This window comes from Eriocheir sinensis, chromosome 4 (assembly GCF_024679095.1).
Source record: "Eriocheir sinensis breed Jianghai 21 chromosome 4, ASM2467909v1, whole genome shotgun sequence".
Classification (NCBI taxonomy): Eukaryota; Metazoa; Arthropoda; class Malacostraca; order Decapoda; family Varunidae; genus Eriocheir; species Eriocheir sinensis.
Genome location: NC_066512.1, coordinates 26,230,769 through 26,250,429, shown reverse-complemented (window position 1 = coordinate 26,250,429; position 19,661 = coordinate 26,230,769). Strand labels below are relative to the sequence as shown.

General features: G+C 40.6%; 1 protein-coding gene across 2 annotated transcripts in view; it reads left to right on the top strand.

Annotated features, from left to right (window-relative positions):
- Positions 1-822: 822 nt before the first annotated feature.
- Positions 823-19,661, top strand: part of LOC126981145 (hemicentin-2-like) — a 159,455-nt gene continuing 140,616 nt past the window's right edge. For both annotated transcript variants that reach the window (XM_050831870.1, XM_050831861.1), the window contains exon 1: positions 823-2,013. In XM_050831870.1, coding sequence (XP_050687827.1) covers positions 1,996-2,013 — 18 coding nt within the window. In that variant the 5' untranslated portion in view covers positions 823-1,995. The remainder of the gene's footprint in view (positions 2,014-19,661) is intronic.

The window sequence follows — 19,661 nt, the reverse complement described above, 5'->3', positions numbered from 1 at the left end:
GCTGTTTCCTTTTCCACTCTTCTACTACCCTCATGCTCTCTCCTTCTCTACTCCTCTTCTCTCCCTGCCATTAAGTCTGGTAAGAATGAAAGGTAACTCACTGAAAGGTCCTCCCACTCCAAACTTGCGGTCCTGTGCAGCGAGGGAGCGGGTCCTTGTGTCCCTTTAGGAGTCGTAAAGACCCAGTGAACTACCTGATCTGATTCTGGTGGAGCCTTTGAGTCTTCATGTCGGTCTCCAACCTTACCTGTGGAAGAAAACAAACGTGGATTAGTACTGTTTTAATAATAATAATAATAATAATAATAATAATAATAATAATAATAATAATAATGATGATGATGATGAGATGAGATGATGATAATGATGATGATGATGATGATGAGGAGGAGGAGGAGGAGGAAGAGGAGGAGGAGGAAGAGGAGTAATATTAGGTGGAAAACAGGAACAGGTGACGGAGAGGATTAAGAGGATGCGGAGGAATTAGAGGAGGAGGAGGAGGAGGAGGAGGAGGAGGAGGAGGAGGAGATGAAAAGGCTAAAGAGCGAAGTATTACAAGATGAGGAGGAGGAGGAGGAGGAAAAGGCAAAGAGAGAGAGAGAGAGACACAAGACGAAGGAGTGAAAAAAAAATGAACAAGACAAGAAACAGAAATCGAATCAAAAAAGAAAAACTCCAAATAAGACCCAAAAAAGCGACAAAGAAAAAAGAAGGAGAAGGAAGAACACAAGAATAAACCCACGAAACGAACAGCAAAACAAAAAACAGAGATCCAACCCCAAAAATTTCAAAGTCAACCAAAAATCCGAAGAAGCAAGGAGCAGGAGGAGGATGAACACAGGAATAAAAGCAAGCAAGAGACCATGAACTCCAAAGCCAACCCAAAACCCGACGAAGCAACGCGCCTCCTGTAGTAGCAGCGGCAGCAGCAAAAGCAGCGTCGATACAGCGGAAGAAAGGTAAGCGAGCGAGCGAGCGGACGGCCGAACCTCCACGAGCGAGCGGCCTTTGCTGTAGCGGGCGCGGAAGTGTCTGGCAACTGCTGGATTCTCTCTCTCTCCGCCGCCGCCGAAGAGTTGCGTTGGGCGTGTCTGTGCAGTCAGTAGCCGCTAGTCGCTGGTCCTGTGCAGGTGTGTGTGTGTGTGTGTCATGTCCCGTGTTGCCCCTCTCGCTGGAAGGAAGGATTGACCCGCGCGCTCCGTCTTAAGCCGCTCTGACCACAGCGATCTCTCTCCCTCACGCCCCGAAGGGATGGATACTTGAACCTCTCACTCACTTACTCTTGCACTGCCCCGTTTGTCCTATTCCCAGGCAGACTGTTCTTTGGGGTTTTAAAAGCATCACCTGTCTCTCTCCTTCTTCCTTTCCTTTGGTTTAATCCTGGTTTCTCTGACGTTTTATGAAGTGAGTGCTCTGGGAAACTAGTGAAGGCCCTTGATTAACTACCTGTGTGTCCATGGCGATAGAGACAGACAGGTGGGAAGGAAAGCAAACTGAATGAGTGGAGTTAACTGCTGGTGGAGGTTATACTGAAAAGTGCAAAGTTATTAAAGAGAAACTGATCTGCATAACTGTCATCATTCCCTGCATATCTACATTCCCTCTTTCTGATCTCTTCTCTCCCACGACACTTCCTCTTCCTCTTCCTCCTCCTCCTCCTCTTCCTCCCCCACTCGCTAAGCAGCTGGGGGGTCACAAGAGGAGGAGATAGATACGATAATAAAGGAAAGAGGGAAGAGAAGAAAAGAGAGGATAAACCACAAGACATAAAAGAACATATCACAACCCTAATCTAAGACCTCAGCGGTGCCCATTGCTCTCGAGAACGATGAAGAAAACGAGAACCTTCAACCCAGCGATGAAGAAGAAGACTCACAGAGGCCCTTGAACACTTCCTCCTCCTCCTCCTCCTCCTCCTCTTACTCTTCCTCCTCCTTCTCCCTTCCTCCTTCTCCTCTCCCTCTCTCATCATCGCCCGCCTTCGCATCTTCGTTTATGAGCAAGATTCTTCAGGTAAGTGTTGTTGTTGTTGTTGCTGTTGTTATTTTTACGGTTGGTTTCTGGTTCCTGGTTTCTCTTTCTCCTCCTCAATCAGTGCTAGTTGAGTGGACAGGAAGAGCTGTTGGTATTTAGTTATTCTCTCTCTCTCTCTCTCTCTCTCTCTCTCTCTCTCTCTCTCTCTCTCTCTCTCTCTCTCTCTCTCTGTGCCTTTTCTTCTTCTTTCACTTCTTGTTATTATTTTTATTTTCTTCGTTTTTTTTCTTCCATCTTTTCCAACTTTTCACGCCTTCTCTTCCTTTTCTCCTTTATTGTTGTTGTTTTCTTCCTTTTCATCCTTTTTTCTTCCTCCTTTTCTTTTTCTTCCTCCCTTCGTTTTTCTTCTTCCTCCTCTATCTTCCCCTTTTCCTTTTTTCTCCCTTTCTTTTCTTCTTTCTCCTTTTACTCTTATCTTCATTCTTCTTCTTCCATTTTCACTTTCCTTCTATTCTTTTAACCGTCTTTCCTGTCTTCTTTGCATATTTCCTCCCTTCTTTCTCTTCTTTTCCTCCCCTTTTTCTTTTCTTTCTCCCTTTCTCCTTTCCCTCTTATCTTCACTCTTTCTTTCTTTTCCACATTTCTTTTTCCATCTTTCCAGTCTTCGCTCTTTTTTTTTCTCCTTCTCTTTTCCTCCTCTTCTTCGTTGCGTCCAGCATGGAATTATTGAGTATCTGGCCATGTATGCTCTCTCTCTCTCTCTCTCTCTCTCTCTCTCTCTCTCTCTCTCTCTCTCTCTCTCTCGCTGCCTGAACGCGATTTAATGATATCACTCACGACTAATTAAAACACTTAAGCCTGACCTCTTAAGCCAATATATTCATTTTGTCACGCTTTTAATAATGAGTTTTTTTTTATTGTAATTTTACGTTTTATTAATTATTTCTTTCTCGTTAGTTTTATTGGCCGTCACGAAATCGAAGGAAGGAAGGAGAGGAGAGAGGAGGAGAAGGAGAAGGAGAAAGAGGGAAAGGAGATGAAGGAGAAAGAGAAAGAACAGAAAAGGTGAAACAAATAGGAGAGAGGAGGAGGAAGAAGAAAAGGAGGAGGAGGGAAAGGAGGAAAAGAAGGAGAATTAGGAAGTAAGGAGAGGAGAAAAAGGTGAGACAGACAGGAGAGAGGAGGAGAAGGAGAAGGAGGGAAAGGAGGTGAAAGAGAAGGAGAATGAACAGAAAAGGTGAAAGAAATGGGAGAGAGGAGGAAGAAGAAAAGGAAGAGGAGGAGGAGGAGGGAAAGGAGGAAAAGAAGAATGAGGAGGAAGAACACGAGAAGAATGATACGAAACGAAAGTTGAAGAAAGAAAGGAGGAGGAGAATGACGAGGAAGAGGAAGAGGAAGGAAAAAGATAGATAGGAAGTCAAATGGAGGAGGAAATAGAGGAAGGAGAAAGATTGGAAATTAGAAAAGGGAAAGAAAAGGAGAATGGAAAGAGAAGAAAGCAGTAATCAACGTAAGCTTGGAAACGCCTCAAGGAATACGACTCTTGCTTCTTTTAATTGAGTTTCATTTCACATTTCTTGTTTCAATCTTTCTCTTATTTGCAGTCACTGAACCTGAACGACACCGAAATAAAAGAGGAGAGGAAGGTGAAACAGACCAGATAACAGATGAAGCGGATTGAAATGAAATGCGTGTGAAAAAGAATGAATTTGGAAACGGCGTCATATGATTCTTGTTTAATTTTTATTGAGTTTTATTTCAGATTTCTTCTTACGATCTTTCTCTCATTTGCCGTCACTGAACCTGAACGAAAGAGAGGAGACGCGAAACCGAAGATAAAAGAGGAGAGAAAGATGAAAGACCAGACGATAGATGAAACGGATTGAAACGAAATGCCTGTGTGAAAGAATGTGAATTTGGAAACGGTTAAATATGATTCTGTTTAATTTTCATAACGTTTCATTTAACAATATAACAAAATCAAACGAAAGAGAGAAGAAACGGTGAAACAGACTAGACAGATGAAACAGATTGAAACGTCAGGTGTGTGTAAAACGATATAAGCTTGAGAAACGCCGTGATATGGGACTTGTTTTCAATTGTAAAGTTTCATTTAGTAATATATATATTTTTTCGGTCTCATTTGTAAACACTAAACCTGAACGAAAGAGCAGAAAAGGTGAAATAGAGAGACTCGATAGATGAAAAAGATCGAAGCGTACAGAAGCTGTGTGCGTGTGTATGTGTGTGTGTGTGTGTGTGTGTGTGTGTGTGTGTGTGTGTGAAACGATATGGACATGAAAACGAACGTAAATTGAATCTCGTTCCTCTTCTAACGTTTCAGTATTTCTTGCTTCGAACGAAACTACAAGAACGAAGGAGAACGAAAAGCGGAACAGACAGATTGAGAGAGAGAAAATAAACAGGTTGAAATGTAAAAGATGTGAGTGAAACTGAAATCTGTGAAGCGGTGTAATTCTCTTCTTGTCGGTTGATATTCGTGTCTATTGCATCTCTTCTTTATTCCATTTTTATTCTTTTGCATTTTTCCGATTATGCATCCCACCAAATCGCGTCCTAATGAGGTGTAGAAACTGACGATGCTAAAAGAGAGAGAGAGAAAAAGAAAAGAGAAAGAGAGAGAAGGAGTGAAGAAAGAAAACAAAAAAGGAGAAGAGGTGAGAGGAGGGAAGGAAAAGGAAAGGAAGGGAAGATAAAGGAAGGGGAGGAGGAGGGGAGGGAAAAGAAGGGGAGACAAAGGAAGGGAGGGAAAAGAAGGGGAGAAAAAGGAAGGGAACGGAAAGGGAGGGAATGGATGAAGGGATGAAATATGACGAAACAGGGTGGAGGAAAGAAGGTGGGAAGGAAATAATACATATGGAGGGGAGTGTAATGAAAAGAGAGGGAAATGGAGGAAGATGATAATAATAGGGAGAGAAGACAGATAAAAAATAAGACAAAGAAAGGCAAATAAGGAAGGAAAATGGGAAGGCGCGATGGAAGAAAAGGATGAAGATAACAATAGGAGGAAGGATGTAATGAAGGAAAATAATGAATGAATGAAGGAAGGCAGGAAGGAGGGTAAGGAAGGAGAATGAGAAAGGATGACGAGGGAAAAGGATGGAGATGAGAAAAAGAAGATAATGGAAAAAATAAGGATAGGCAGTGGAAAGTAAAATGCGAGAGGGTGGAAGAAGGGTGGAAGAGGGAAAAATAAGAGAGAAAGGGAGGAAAAGAAAAAAAATGGAAGTGTGTAGAATGAGAAGAAAGAATAAATGACGGAAAGATAAAAAAAAAGATAGGCAGTGAAAATTAAAATGCGAAGAGTGGAAGAGGGAAAAATAAGAGAGCTAGGAAGGAAAAGAAAAAAATGGAAGCGTGCAGAAAGGGAAGGAAAGAATAAATGATGGAAAGAAAAAAAAAGTAAAAATAGACCGAGGGAAGAAATAACAATGGAAAGCCGTGAAATAAGAACTGAAATGAAGTAAAGGAGAAAAAAAGATGAAGAGAATTCAACGTTAAAAAAAATAAGTGAAAGAAAATATTCGACAAACAAAAAGAAATTATACCAGAGTGCATACAAGGACAGAGAGAGAGAGAGAGAAAGGAAACAGGATAAAAATAAACACAGAAAATGCCGGAAAGGAAGGAAATAAAGAACACAAACACACAAAGAAATAAAGAGAAATGACACGCAGGGAAAAGATTTAAGGAAAGACAGAGGTCGTGAGGGGAAAGAATTATCGGAAAAGGTAAATCTGGAAAGTGCCTTGAGAGAAAATATAAAACAAAACATAAAGGGGAAATGGGAGACCAAACGGCAGAGAGATGCACAGACAGATAGACAGATAAATAGATAGATAGATAGAGAGATAATAGAGTAACCTAGAGTAAAGGTATGCGTATGAAAGTGAATGAGGAGGATAGAATAATGATAGAGGGATAAAAAGGGAAAGTAAAGAAGATAATAGGGAGAAATAACGAGGGAAGGGTTTGGAATAAGCCGTTAGACACTTGGAGGTGAAAATATTAGTACAAAGCGATCTCCATTTAACAAATATAGAGGTAGATTTTAAGACAAGTTGCATTAGATAAATAGGTAGACAGATAAACAGACAGACAGGTATATTGAAATAGATAGATACAGATAGATAGAAAGAGGAAAAAAATAAGAGGTAGCGAGAAAAAAAAGATGGAAGCGTGTAGGAGAAGGAAAAAAATTATGGAAATAAAAAAGGGGAGTTAAGAAGATAGGGAGAGATATAACGATGGAAGGACGTGAAGAACTGAAATAAAAAAAGAGAGAAGAAGAAGGAGAGAATTCAACGTTAATAATAAAAAAAACAAGTCAAGGTAGATAGGTAGATAGATACATTGAGATAGATAGACAGACAGACAGACAGATAGATAGATAGATAGAAAGAGGTAAATAGACAGACAGATAGATAGATAGATAGAAAGATGTAGATAGACAGACAGATAGAAGGAGAGAATACACTTAACTCCCTTCCTTCCACATCCCTCACTGCTGAAGGGAAATGAAGGTAGAGATAAAATACGGTAAAAAAAATAGGAGGAAAAAATATGGGTGAAGTAGACTTGAAAAAAATAAGTCGCTAATAATATATGGACACTGAAAAAGATCCTAGAAAAACATATATATAAAAAAAACAAAAACATATGAAGAGTTAAATACAAATAAAAAAACAAAACACAAAAAACAGAAAGGTTGTAGTAATATGTAAAAAAAAAAAAAAATGAAAGCTAAAAGTAAAAATGGATCACAGAATCACAAAAAAACAAACAAAGAAAGTTGGTAGAAAAAAAGAAGGAAAGTTTCAAACACCAACAACAAAAAGTCGAAGGTAACATGAAACAACAATAACAACAACAAGAAAAAAGACAAGACGTGGTAAAAATAGAAACAAAAAAATAGAAACAAAAAAAGCAAAACAGAAAAGATAAATAAATAAAAATAAATAAAAAAGCTAAACAAAATAAAAATAAAGGATAAAAAAAAGAGTAAATGAGGGAGAGGGAACTGAGAATAGAGGGAAAATAAAAGATAAGGGAAAACAAAAGGTGCAGAGGGAAGGTATTTAAATGTACCCCAATAACAACAATAACAACAAAGCCATTAACAATAACAACACTAAAACCATCACTATCACCCACCCCATCCTCTTCTTTCTTTATTTCTTTTTCCTTTCCTCTTTCCCTTCTTCTATCTACACTTTCCAATTGTTCTTCCCTTCCTTGATACTTTTCCATTGCATTTCACTACCTTGCTTCCTACTTTCATCCATTCTTTTTTTCTTTCTTTTTCTTTCTTACTTTCTTCTTTCCTTCCTTCTCTCTACACTTTCCAATTTTTCTTCCTTTCCTTGATAATTTTCCACTGCATCTCACTCCCTTGCTTCCTGCTTTTATCCATTCTTCTCTCCATTTTCCCTGTTCCGCCCTTTATCCGTCTTCCTCCCTGCCATCCCTTCTTGGCTGTCTAATATATTCCCCTTTATCCTACCTCCCTTCCTCCATTCATCGTTCCTCACCTCCTTTCCTATACTCTCTTCCACCTTCTTTTCTCCATTTCTGTCTAATATATTCTCCTTTATCCTAACTTCCTTCCTCCATCCATCCTTCCTCACCTCCTTTCCTATTCTCTCTTCCACCCTCTTTTCTCCATTTCTCCTCCCTTTCAAAGAACAGAGACAAGGAAGGGTAGTTTTATGGTCCCTTCCCATCCCTTTCCTTTCCCTTAACTCACTTAGTACCTCTCCCCTTCTCTTCCCTCCCTTCGCTTACTCAGAACCTTTCCCCTTCCCTTCCTTCATTATTTCCTTTCCCTTCATTCACTACCTCTCCCCTTCCCTCCCTTTCTTCCTTTCCCTTCACTAACTCACTACTTCTCCTCTTCCCTCCCAGCCATTCCCTTCACTTACCCAGTCCATCTCCCTTTCCCTCCATCCCTTTCCTTCACTCGCTAATTCTTCCATTCCCTCCCTTCCTTCCTCTACTTCACTTACCACTAATGCACAACTTCTTTCCTCTCTCTTCTCTCTCTCCTCATTCGTCATCAATTCCTCCTCCCCCTCCTTCATCACGTCCTTCCCACCCATCACCCCAATCACCCCACCCATTATACTCCTCCATTATCTCCCCTACACAAAGGAATTCACCATCTCCTCCTCTTCCACACAGATTTCGATCCTCAATTCTAATACTCAGATCCAGTCCGGTATGGATGACAAGGGCGAGATTGGATCTAATATTATGGGCGGGTTATGTGATGGTCTTTCTCTCTCTCTCTCTCTCTCTCTCTCTCTCTCTCTCTCTCTCTCTCTCTCTCTCTCTCTCTCTCTCTCTCTCCACTTCTAATAATCTGTCCCCGTAACTCTCTTCTTTGTTCTTTTCTCTCCTTTTCCATTCCTTATTTCATTTTCCTTCACCTCAATACTCCCCCCCCCCCTCTCTCTCTCTCTCTCTCTCTCTGATGATGATGGTGGTGGTGATAGTGATTCTGCAGCCACCATCATCACCTCCCCACCATCACCAGCCACCTTCAAATCCCCCATCGCCATCACCACCATCACCATCACCACCACCCAACCACCGCCGCCGCCGTCAGTAAAGTTGAAAGTATATTCCACAACACCACCACCACCACCACCACCACCGCCGCCGCCGCCGCTACAAACACTGCGGAGTTGAGTGTTAAGCGATTGGTTCGTTTTTGTGTTTGTTTGTTTGAATACTCTATCGGCCTGCCTTTCCCCCCCCCCCCTGACACACACACACACACACACACACACACACATACGTACATACATACACACACACGCACACACTCATACGCGCGCGCAAACATCAACACTCAAGCACACAAGCGAGGAGATGAAAAGAAATTAAGACACACACCCACACCTACACACACACACATACACACACACACACTCTCACTCACTCATTCACTCACACTCACTTCACTCACTCACTCACTAACACACACACACACACACACACACACACACACACGGTCGAACACACGCACAACCCTAACTAGCGGAAGTAGAACAAAACACAAACATCCGTCGAGGGAACTTTTTTTTTTTACTCGAAAGTGAGATTGAAAATAAAGAGAAACGATATTAAATTCCGGTGTGTGTGTGTGTGTGTGTGTGTGTGTGTGTGTGTGTGTGTGTGTTCTTCAATCATACGTGTGAAAATCTACATCTTATTTATTTTTTCCATCGGCAAACGAAATTAACGCATTTTTTTAGCTTTCCACGGTACCCAGCATACCATTTAGCCACCGTTGCCAGATTATCGTACTCAGTGCATAGTATTGACGTATTTACCGGTTTTTGACGCCTAACTATTGCCAAGAAACATCAAGAATTAACTATTTTAACGATAAATATAAATGAATCTAGTTATTGGGGCCCAAGAGACAGTTTTTGGGACGGAAGTTGGTAAATATAAGAGGCTGAGTACGACAATCTGGCAACGTTGCATTTAGCACCAACCCAAGCAGGAGCAAGCGGATTTTCTTTTGAGTGACGCCACTTTTGTCTCTTCTGGCTTTGTTTGTCGCGGTAATCCCTCAGAGGTCCGCCTAATTGAACTCTCTCTCTCTCTCTCTCTCTCTCTCTCTCTCTCTCTCTCTCTCTCTCTCTCTCTCTCTCCTAAACAGTCAACAGATGAGAATCCTTGGACCGAGTAGTAGTAGTAGTAGTAGTAGTAGTAGTAGTAGTAGTGGTAAGAGTAGTAGAATTAGAAACATCTGAGAAAACAATGAAAAAAAAACCCCGCACACACACACACACACACACACACACACACACACACACACACACACAAACAAACACACATAATTTACAGGATACACAAAATGTCATGGAACTACAAAAGACCAGTCAGTTAGTCAGTCAATCAATCAGGTAGTCAGTCAGATAGTCAGTCTACCCAATCATGACAGCTCTGCGTAAGAACCAATCACTGCTCACCATCTATCTCTCCCTCCTCTCTTACCTCCCTCCTCTTCTTATCTCCCTTCTCCCTCTCCTCCTTACCTCCCTTCTCCCCCCCCTCCTCCTTATCCTCAGTCAGTCCATAAATTTACTTAACCTCTTTAATTAAGATTCCAATCCTTATAATCACGGAACCTGCGTCAAAATTAACCTCAATTCAGCAAGGTGAAGGTAACGTCGGGGCTTAATGCTCTAGCTGCGCGTGGCCTCGGTGCTCATCTCCGTAACATTGCCCCTTGCCTCTCAGAACTATACAATGCGATTAGACAAAAAAAAGTCTGATGTGGTTTCTGCTTATAGTTCGTTTTCTTCTTTTTCTTTTTCTTCTTCTTCAACATCAAAGAGCAAGCAAGTAAGCACCCTCCATGTACTAGTCTCCATTCTTCACATTCAGTTCAAATTTTCTTTTTTTTCTTTCATTTTATATTTTTTTTAATATTTTGCAATCATCTATATTCAGGCTATTTCGCAGGGCACCCATAATTACGCCGTTTCCTTACTCTCTCTCTCTCTCTCTCTCTCTCTCTCTCTCTCTCTCTCTCTCTCTCTCTCTCTTGTGGCCAGGCAAAACATTACACTGTGACCCAGTTTCCGAACGGCAGGGATTTAACTTTTTGGCATGCGTGTTTGCGTGACCGAGAGAGAGAGAGCTTTACTACTTTCTCTCTCTCTCTCTCTCTCTCTCTCTCTCTCTCTCTCTCTCTCTCTCTCTCTCTCTCTCTCTCTCTCCTCCTTTTTCTTCCAGTCATTCTTTCTTTTCTTCACTTCTCCACCGTATTTTGAGTTTGCATCTTCTTTGTCTCCATTTTCCTTCTCTTTTTTTTGTTTCCTGTGTCCTTTTCCCCTTCTTCCTTCTTCCTCGTTCTCGTTTCTCTTCTTTCCACCTTTCTTCTCTTGTCAGCCTCCTCGCCTTTCTTCTTTCCATCTTTCTTTTCTTCGCTTAAACTCTCCTTCCTTCCTTCCTCTTTCTTCTAGTTCCCATTCTTTTCATCTTCTTTTCTTCTCTCCTCCTCTTTTTGCTTTTCTTCATCTTCTTTCTTCTTTTCTTTCTTGATTCAATTTCTCTTCCTTTAGTTATTTTCTTGTCCTCTTTGTTCTTTCCACCTTTCTTTTCTTGCCTCTTTTTTCTCTTTCTCCTCCTCCTTGTTTTCTTTTTTTCCAGTTTTCATTTCCTCACTCAATTTCTCTTCCTCCTCTTTCTTTCGACCTTTCTTTCTTCCTCCTCCTCCTCGTCCTATTTCTTTCCACTTCTCTTTTCTTCACTCAAACTCTCCTTCTGTTCTTCCCTCTGTGTTCTCCCTCTTTCCATCAATCTTTTCTTCCTTTCTCCTCCTCTTTCTTCTTTGCATCTTTTTTTTCTTCTATCCCCCTCGTCCTACTTTTTTTTTTGCCTTTCTTTTCTTCACTCGACAGCTTCTGTACTTCCCTCGGTCTCCTCGCTCTTTCCACCCTTCTTTTCGTGTCTCTTTCTCCTCTCCCTCAGTTCTCTTTACTCTCCTTCACTTTCTTCTTTTTCATTCCTCACTCAGTTTCTCTTTCTTTTGGTCTTCTCTCGTCATTTTTCTCCTCCTTCTCATTACCAACTTTTCACCTTTCTATTCTTCACTCGACGTCTCCTTCTGTTCTTCCCTCCCTCCGAGTTTGCAGACTTTAGCGCCACCCAACAACACACGACAACGAGTAATAACGTTCTGCCACTCAGCGCTAAATGAGGCGACGGGTCGGCTGGCACACGCTTTTAGGGATGACAAGTACTTAAACAAGCTGCTCGACGGGCCGCGCGCAAAAATCCAACGACGAGGAAGAACGTGTTGTTGGCGCCGAGAGACTCCCTCCTTGCAGGCATTTCCTCGTCGTTGGCAAATATAGTGAGAGACTGTGAGAGAGTGGGAGTTGTATGTGACGTTTTCAGGTTGGATTTCATAAGCGCTGGAAGTTAGTAGATGATAGGTTAGACAGATGTTTATGTACCTCCTTGGCAGTAAATACAGATACCGCTTCTATTCCCGACAGCAAGACAGGGAGAGGAAGGGGGTTGGATGTGACGTTTGCAAATTGGATTTCATAAACACTGGAAATTAGTAGATGATAGGTTAGACAGATGTTTATGTACCTCCTTGGCAGTAAATACAGAGACTGCTTCAGTTCCCAACAGCAAGACAGGGAGAGGAAGGGGGTTGGATGTGACGTTTGCAAATTGGATTTCATAAACACTGAAAATTAGTAGATGATAGGTTAGACAGATGTTTATGTACCTCAATGGCAGTAAATACAGAGACTGCTTCTATTCCCAACAGCAAGACAGGGAGAGGAAGGGGGTTGGATGTGACGTTTGCAAATTGGATTTCATAAACACTGAAAATTAGTAGATGATAGGTTGGATATATGTTTATTTACCTCAATGGCAGTAAACATAAAGACTGCTTATATTCCCAACGGCAAGATAGAGAGAGAGGGTTGGATGAGACGTTTTCAAGTTGGATTTCATAAACGCTGGAAAATAATAGATGATAGGTTAGATAGATGTCTATTTACCTCCTTGGCAGTAAACATAAAGACTGCTTCTATTCCCAAATGTTAGGCATGTTAGGTGTTTACCTCTTTACCTCTCCTTCACAGTAAAGGAAGACTGATTTTATTCCCCCAACAAGATTCTGAGTTCTTCTATTCACAGCGGTAAAAGCGAAAGGGAGTTGTGACGTTTTGCAAGTAGGATTTCATAAACGCTGGAAATTTGTAGATGTAAGTCACGTTAGATGCAGGGGTGTGGAGCCGGACATAAAAGAATCCGACTCAGTGCGGAGTGGAGAAGCACATAAGTATAATACAGGAATCAGACTCGCCCGGTACGGCAAGTATTTCGTTGTCGGCAAAGAGAGTTAACAGTGACGTTTTCAAGTAGGATTTCATAAACGTGGGAAATGATACATGTTACTTGGGGTGAATGTTTACTTGTTTTCTTGTTTACCTCCACACTAAATACCTCCTTCTTCTAATTCTCGTTATTTTTTTCAACGGCAAGATAGAGAGAGAGAGGGATGGATGTGACGTTTGCAAGTTGGATTTCATTTTTCCTTATTTTCCTTTCCTTTTTTTTTCATCTTTCTCGCCTTCGTTCCTTCCATCTTTCTTTTCTTCACTCAATTTCTCCTCCTCCTTTTCTTCCCTTGGTGTTCTCGTTCTTTCCTCCTTTTTTTTATTTCTTAACTAGATTGTAACTGCATGCATTTCCCGATGACGAAGAGAGGAAGAGAGGGTTAACTGTGACGTTTTCAAGTAAGATTTCACAAGTGTTGTTTTGTTTTCTTGTTGACGTCCTTCATACTAAATACACTTCAGACTATTTCTCTTCCTCGACAAGTTTTTTTTTTTTTTCGGGGTTTTCATCAACGTAGAAATAGTATAGATGTTCCCCACGCGAACTGAATGTTACTCGGGTTATATTTTCACTTGTCCTCTACAGTAAACACGATGAGATTCGTTCCAGCTAAGTCAATAACCTACATTAGATTCTTTTCCCTATAGACATTCTTGGAACTACCTGCTGCTGGTGTTACGGGTGAAAGACTCCAGCCAAGACTCTTACCTTTTCGAGCGGAGGTATAACAGGTAAAATATTGAACGTGGAAAACGAAATGTGGGAAAAAAAGGAGGAACGAGATGGGCGGGGGAAGAAAAGGAGGAAGAAAAGAAAGGGAGGATAAAGAGGAAGAAAAGGAGAAGAAAGAAAAGGCAAAAAGGGAGAAAAAATATTGAAGATGATGCATTTGTTAGCAATAAAAGATAAAATAAATTGGAAGTGAAGCATGTGGAATTCTACGGAGGCGGATCTTATCTGAGAAGCTGCCGTTGGTTCATGAGTTGGTAATAATGGACATATCTTAAGAAGGGAGAGGAGGAAGGGAGAGAGAGGGAAAGAGAGAGGGAGGGAGATACCTTGCTAAGACCTCAAGAGTGTGTTTACATTGATATTGCCTTCCTCATTCTGTCCTCTCTTCTTCTTCCTCATCATCAAAATTCCCCCGCCCCCCACCAAAAAAAAAATAATAATAATAATCTTTCATTCACAAGAGACGTTTTCTTTCCTCCAAATTCCTTTTTTCATCACGTATTTCAATAACTTTCAGGTGGGTTGGTGGGTGGGGGGGGGGGGGGGGGGGGGATAAACGCGCAATTCAACTTATTTTTCATCTCGCTGACGAAGAAAGGACGACTAGAAAAGTATTAAAAAAAGCTGCTTCGAGGAGTCTGTAGATCTGTATTGCACATATTTTTCATCCGATCGCAACACGTGGCTGAGGACGAATACGAAAGTGCGATGAATCTTTTAATATATACTCCTCTTATTTGTCATCTCTCTGGAAAACAAAAGGAAAAACTATGAACAAGACTGCGGAAAACCTTCAGATCTGTATTCCACCTCATGTTTTTATTTATTTCCACCTGACTAACACGTGGCTGAGGACGAATACGAAAGTGCAATGAATCTTTAAATATACGCTTCACCTATTTGTCACCTCTCTGGAAAACAAAAGGAAAAATCTGATAACGAGAATGCGAAAAAAGCTTTAAATATGTATTCCATTTCGTGCTGTTTTTTTTTTCCATCTGACCTCCATGTGACGAGGAACGAAGAAGAGTACGATGAATCTTTTAATATACAGCTCACTTATTAGTCATCTCTCTGGAAAACGAAAGGAAAAACTAATATCAAGATTGCGGATAACCTTAAGATCTGTATTCCACCTCATGTTTTTTTTAATTTTATTTCCATCTGACTAACACAAAAGTACGATAAATCTCTTGATTGATATATACTCCACCTATTTGTCATCTCTCTGGAAAACGAAACGAAGCGAAAAAAGCTTTAAATATGTATTCCATTTCATGCTGTTTTTGTTCTTTCCATTTGACTAACATGTGCCGAGGAACGAAGAAGAGTACGATGAATCTTTTAATATACAGCCCACTTATTAGTCATCTCTCTGGAAAACGAAACGAAAAACTAATAACGAGACTGCGAAAAGCCTTTAAATATGTATTCCATTTCGTGCTGTTTTTGTTCTTTCCATCTGACTAACATGTGCCGAGGAACGAAGAAGAGTACGATGAAAAAAAAATCACTTATTCTTTTGTCACTAAAACATGCTGAGACAAACAAGAGATAGTGAAGGGCATTTATATTTGATCCTCCCGACGTTTCTTTCCTTTGACAGTAACGACAATAGAGACACAGAACATATTGAGTCTCGAGCAGATATGTGTGTTTGTGTAGCCAATAAAGTCTCTCTCTCTCTCTCTCTCTCTCTCTCTCTCTCTCTCTCTCTCTCTCTCTCTCTCTAGGTAGACAGAACTCACCTTCCAATTTTTACCTTTACGTGGTCAAAGGGGAGACTAGTTTATTCTTACCTGGCTTCTCCTTTTCTTTTCGCTCTGACCTTACCGACTTACCTTTCTTTACCTTTTCTTCCTTTCCATTACTTTTACTCTCTCTCTCTCTCTCTCTCTCTCTCTCTCTCTCTCTCTCTCTCTCTCTCTCTCTCTCTCTCTCTCTCTCTCTCTCTCTACTGTTTTTTTTCTTTTCTTTTGCACTGACCGTATCTTACCTTACCTTACTTAACCTGATCTTTCTTTCCATTCCTTTTACTTTTCTCTCTCTCTCTCTCTCTCTCTCTCTCTCTCTCTCTCTCTCTCTCTCTCTCTCTCTCTCTCTCTCTCTCTCTCTCTCGTTAACCTCTCCACTTCATTTCCTTCTTCTTTCCCTCTCCTTCCATACTTTCTTTCCTTCCTTCCTCCTCATTCTCCTCCTCCCCTCAGCTACCCTCTTCACTAACTCCTTAAACTCGCTCCCTCCCCATTTTTCTCTACTTCTATTGTCTTCGTCTTCTTCCTCCTCCTCCTCCTCCTTCTCTTCCTCCTCAACCGCCTCCTGCAAGTGAACGCTCAAAACACTGACTAAAGCAGATTTCAAGGATTCGCTTCGTCACCTTCGAGACAGTGAAAGACAAAAGAAAGAGTGGGGAGTCAGGAGATTAGAGAGGGGAGAGGAGGAGGAGGAGGAGGAGGAGGAGGAGGAGGAGGAGAAGGAGGAGGAGGATGAAGAAGAGAAGGAGGAGAGGGCTCGTGTCTTGTCCTACTTTGCTTCATATTGCTGTTTTTGTTGTTATTATTATTGTTATTATTATTATTATTATTATTATTATTATTATTATTATCCAGAGAGAGAGAGAGAGAGAGAGAGAGAGAGAGAGAGAGAGAGAGAGAGAGAGATACAGACAGACAAGCAGACAGACAGACAGACAGACAGATAAACCCATAGAAGTAAAGTTAATTCATTACCCGAACAAAAAAATTATTAAAAACGAAAACAAAAACAGTCACCAAACCACAAGGTCACCTGAAACCTGCCCTCGTTAATTACCTTCATCCAATTAATTAGAAAAAAAAGGTAAAAAAAATATCTTCAGTATATAAACCATAAGTAAATAAAGAGGAATAAGAGAAAACGAAAAAAAAAGAAATAAGACAAAGAGAAAGGAGAGAGAGAGAGAGAGCGAGAGAGATGCTGAAGCCTCTCTCTCTCTCTCTCTCTCTCTCTCTGCGTCGATTGATAAAAAAATGTGGTAAAAAGACAAAAAAATATAACAGGAAACTTCTCACCATATTATTATGATCATTATTATTATTATTATTATTATTATTATTATTATCATCATCATCATCAATATTATTGCGTGTGTGTGTGTGTGTGTGTGTGTGTGTGTGTGTGTGTGTGTGTGTGTGTGTGTGTGTGTGTGTGTAAAGAGGAAAGAATATGGGGGAAAAGTTTTCTTATTTAGTAAAGTTTTGTTTGTTTTGTGGCAGTTTTTTATGAGAGGGTGTTTGAGGTAGCAGTAGGAAAGGTAGTAGTAGTAGTAGTAGTAGTAGTAGTAGTAGTAGTAGTAGTAGTAACAGTAGTGGTAGTAGTAGTGGTGTCATTATTATTATTATTATTATTATTATTATTATTATTATTATTATTATTAGTAGTAGTAGTAGTAGTAGTAGTAGTAGCAGTATTAGAAGCAACAGTAGTAGTAGTGGTAGTTGTAGTGTTATTATTATTATTATTATTATTATTATTATTATCAGTTGTATTAGTAGCAGCAGCAGTAGTAGTAGTAATAACAGTGGAAAATGTAGCAAAAAGTAACACACACACACACACACACACACACACACACACACAAGTCAGAGGAGAAAGAGAGAAAATATAATAATTGGGTTTGTCATCTTATATTTCTCTACTCGTTGGATCGCTTTGTTCATTTTCTTTATCTCCTCCTCCTCCTCCTCCTCCTCCTCCTCCTCCTCCAATTCTTTTCCATTATCTTTTTTTCTTATCTCCTCATTTTATTTCGCTTACTGCTTCCTCGTTTTCTGTTATTTACGCTTCATAAGGTTCACTACTCTCTCTCTCTCTCTCTCTCTCTCTCTCTCTCTCTCTCTCTCTCTCTCTGTTTCTTTCATTTTCGCCTCTCCTCCTCCTCCTCCCCCTCCTCTTCCTCCTCCTCCTCCTCCACCACCTGTCCGTCCTAATTGATTACAAATAACTTTCACCTGCCTATTGTTACCTTTTCTTCCCTTCCTTCTCCTCTTCCTCCTCTTCCCCCTCCCCATCACCCTCTTTTCTCACCTCCGCCCACTCCTCTTCCCTTATCTTATCCCCTTCCTTCTTCCTTGTATTACACCCATTTTTGTCTTGTCCTTTATCCTTCCCTTCGCTTCTGTTTTCTTTATATTTGTTTCTATGTTACTCTTCTACCTGTTCTTTTAATTTCTTTTTTCGTGTCTAGCTTTTACTAATTCTACTTGATTCTTATTATTTGTTTTCCTACCTCCTTTCTTCGCTTTATTCTTATTGTGCGGTGGTATTAATTTCTTTCATCGTTTCAATCTTCTCTATTATTTTCTATATTAATTTTTTTATAGCTTTTCTTTTTCCGTTAATTATTTTTATTTTTAGCTGTTGCTGCGTTCTTTTATTTTTGTTTTGTTTTCCCTTCTTTTATGTCTCGTCTCTTCTTTTTCTCTCTTCACTTCTCTTATTAGTGTTATTCCTTACTACTAACGGTCTAAAATTACCAGAGAGAGAGAGAGAGAGAGAGAGAGAGAGAGAGAGAGAGAGAGAGACGGGCGAGACGCGAGGTCTACGAGGACAATTCCCGTGCAATACATGTTCCCCTATCCGCCCAGGCCCCGCTCTTGGCAATGCAGGCAGGCGATCTCAGCCTCGCCCATCGTTTAGCGGGACTTTCAAAATAGCGACTTCTGATTGGACGAGCCTATCTCATTGCCAGAGTCGCCATCAGACGATTTTGTTTATGGATTTGTTATTGGTTTAGCATTAGTAAACAGATCACGCAACATTATTAGAGCTATGTGTAATCGCTCATTTTGTAACTTATAAGACCTGATATATCAAAGCGTTAATTCATTATTTTTCATTGTTACATTTTCGTCTAGTTTTGGAGGTGCGGTACGAGAGATTGCAACACCATCAACAACAGCAGTCAGTAGCAAAACACGGCGCAAGGAAAACGACTCCCGCCGCGGTGAGTTTAAATGAGAAAACCTTGCCAACGGTCGTAGTTTTGGCAGATTTTTTTTTTTTTGGGGGGGGGGTTCGGGGGAGGAAAAGGCATCATAGGTTCATGAGTTGGAGGGGGGGAGGGTGGCGAGCGAGGCGAGCATGCGCAGGTGGGGGAAATTGCGTGGTTTCCGTACGTCGTAACAGATCCGTGAATATAAGGATTTTCCCTGCATCTTGGGTATTTTTCATCCCCTTTCACTGAAAAGTTCTACGATTGCGACGGATTCCGTGTTCGCCACCAAAATCCCCGCATTCCCACACGCCCCCTAGCCTGTTTTGGGTGGGAGGAGGGAGTATGGGGAAACACTAAAATACTATCGTGTAACATCGCAATTCTCACGTAATTGGTTGCACTTTCCGCCACCTCTTCGGATTCTTTACAGGAACAGCGAGTAGCGGGCTTTTTTTATTGTTTCCCTTTTTTTGTGCCCTTGTGCTGTCTCCTTTGCTGTAAAAAAAAAAAACTGATTACCTTGTCTTTGGGTATGTTATTTATCTCATATGGTGGAGGAAAATTTGAAGGTTTCGTAATTTCAATTCATAATATACAATGCAGCTCCATCAACACTACTTTTCTGTCGAGTTTTAAGAAATTGGCTCTTCTCGAATTCTGGGTTGCTGACTGTCTGTTATTTTCCTTTTGTTTCGTTTCTAACTTTATCATATTTGACGTATTGCTTATTCATTTATTTTCCATCCTCCTCCTCCTTTTCTCTCTACGTTTCTCCTCTATCTTTATTCTTCCCTACATCAAGTTTTCTATCTTCTTTTTTCCAACAAGAGTCGCCACAAGGGCAACAAAAAGAGTGTAGGAAAAAAAACCGTTGTCACCTTCCTTTTGTTTCGTTTCGATCTTTAATTAATCTTACCTGTTTCATTACCTCTCTTCTCCTCCCTTCGCTTCCATACATTGATGATGATAATATATAGAAAACAAATTAGCCTTATTAGGATCAATCACGCTCTCTTGTATATTCCCCTAACCACCACCACCACCACCACCTCCACCTCCCACCTCCCACCTT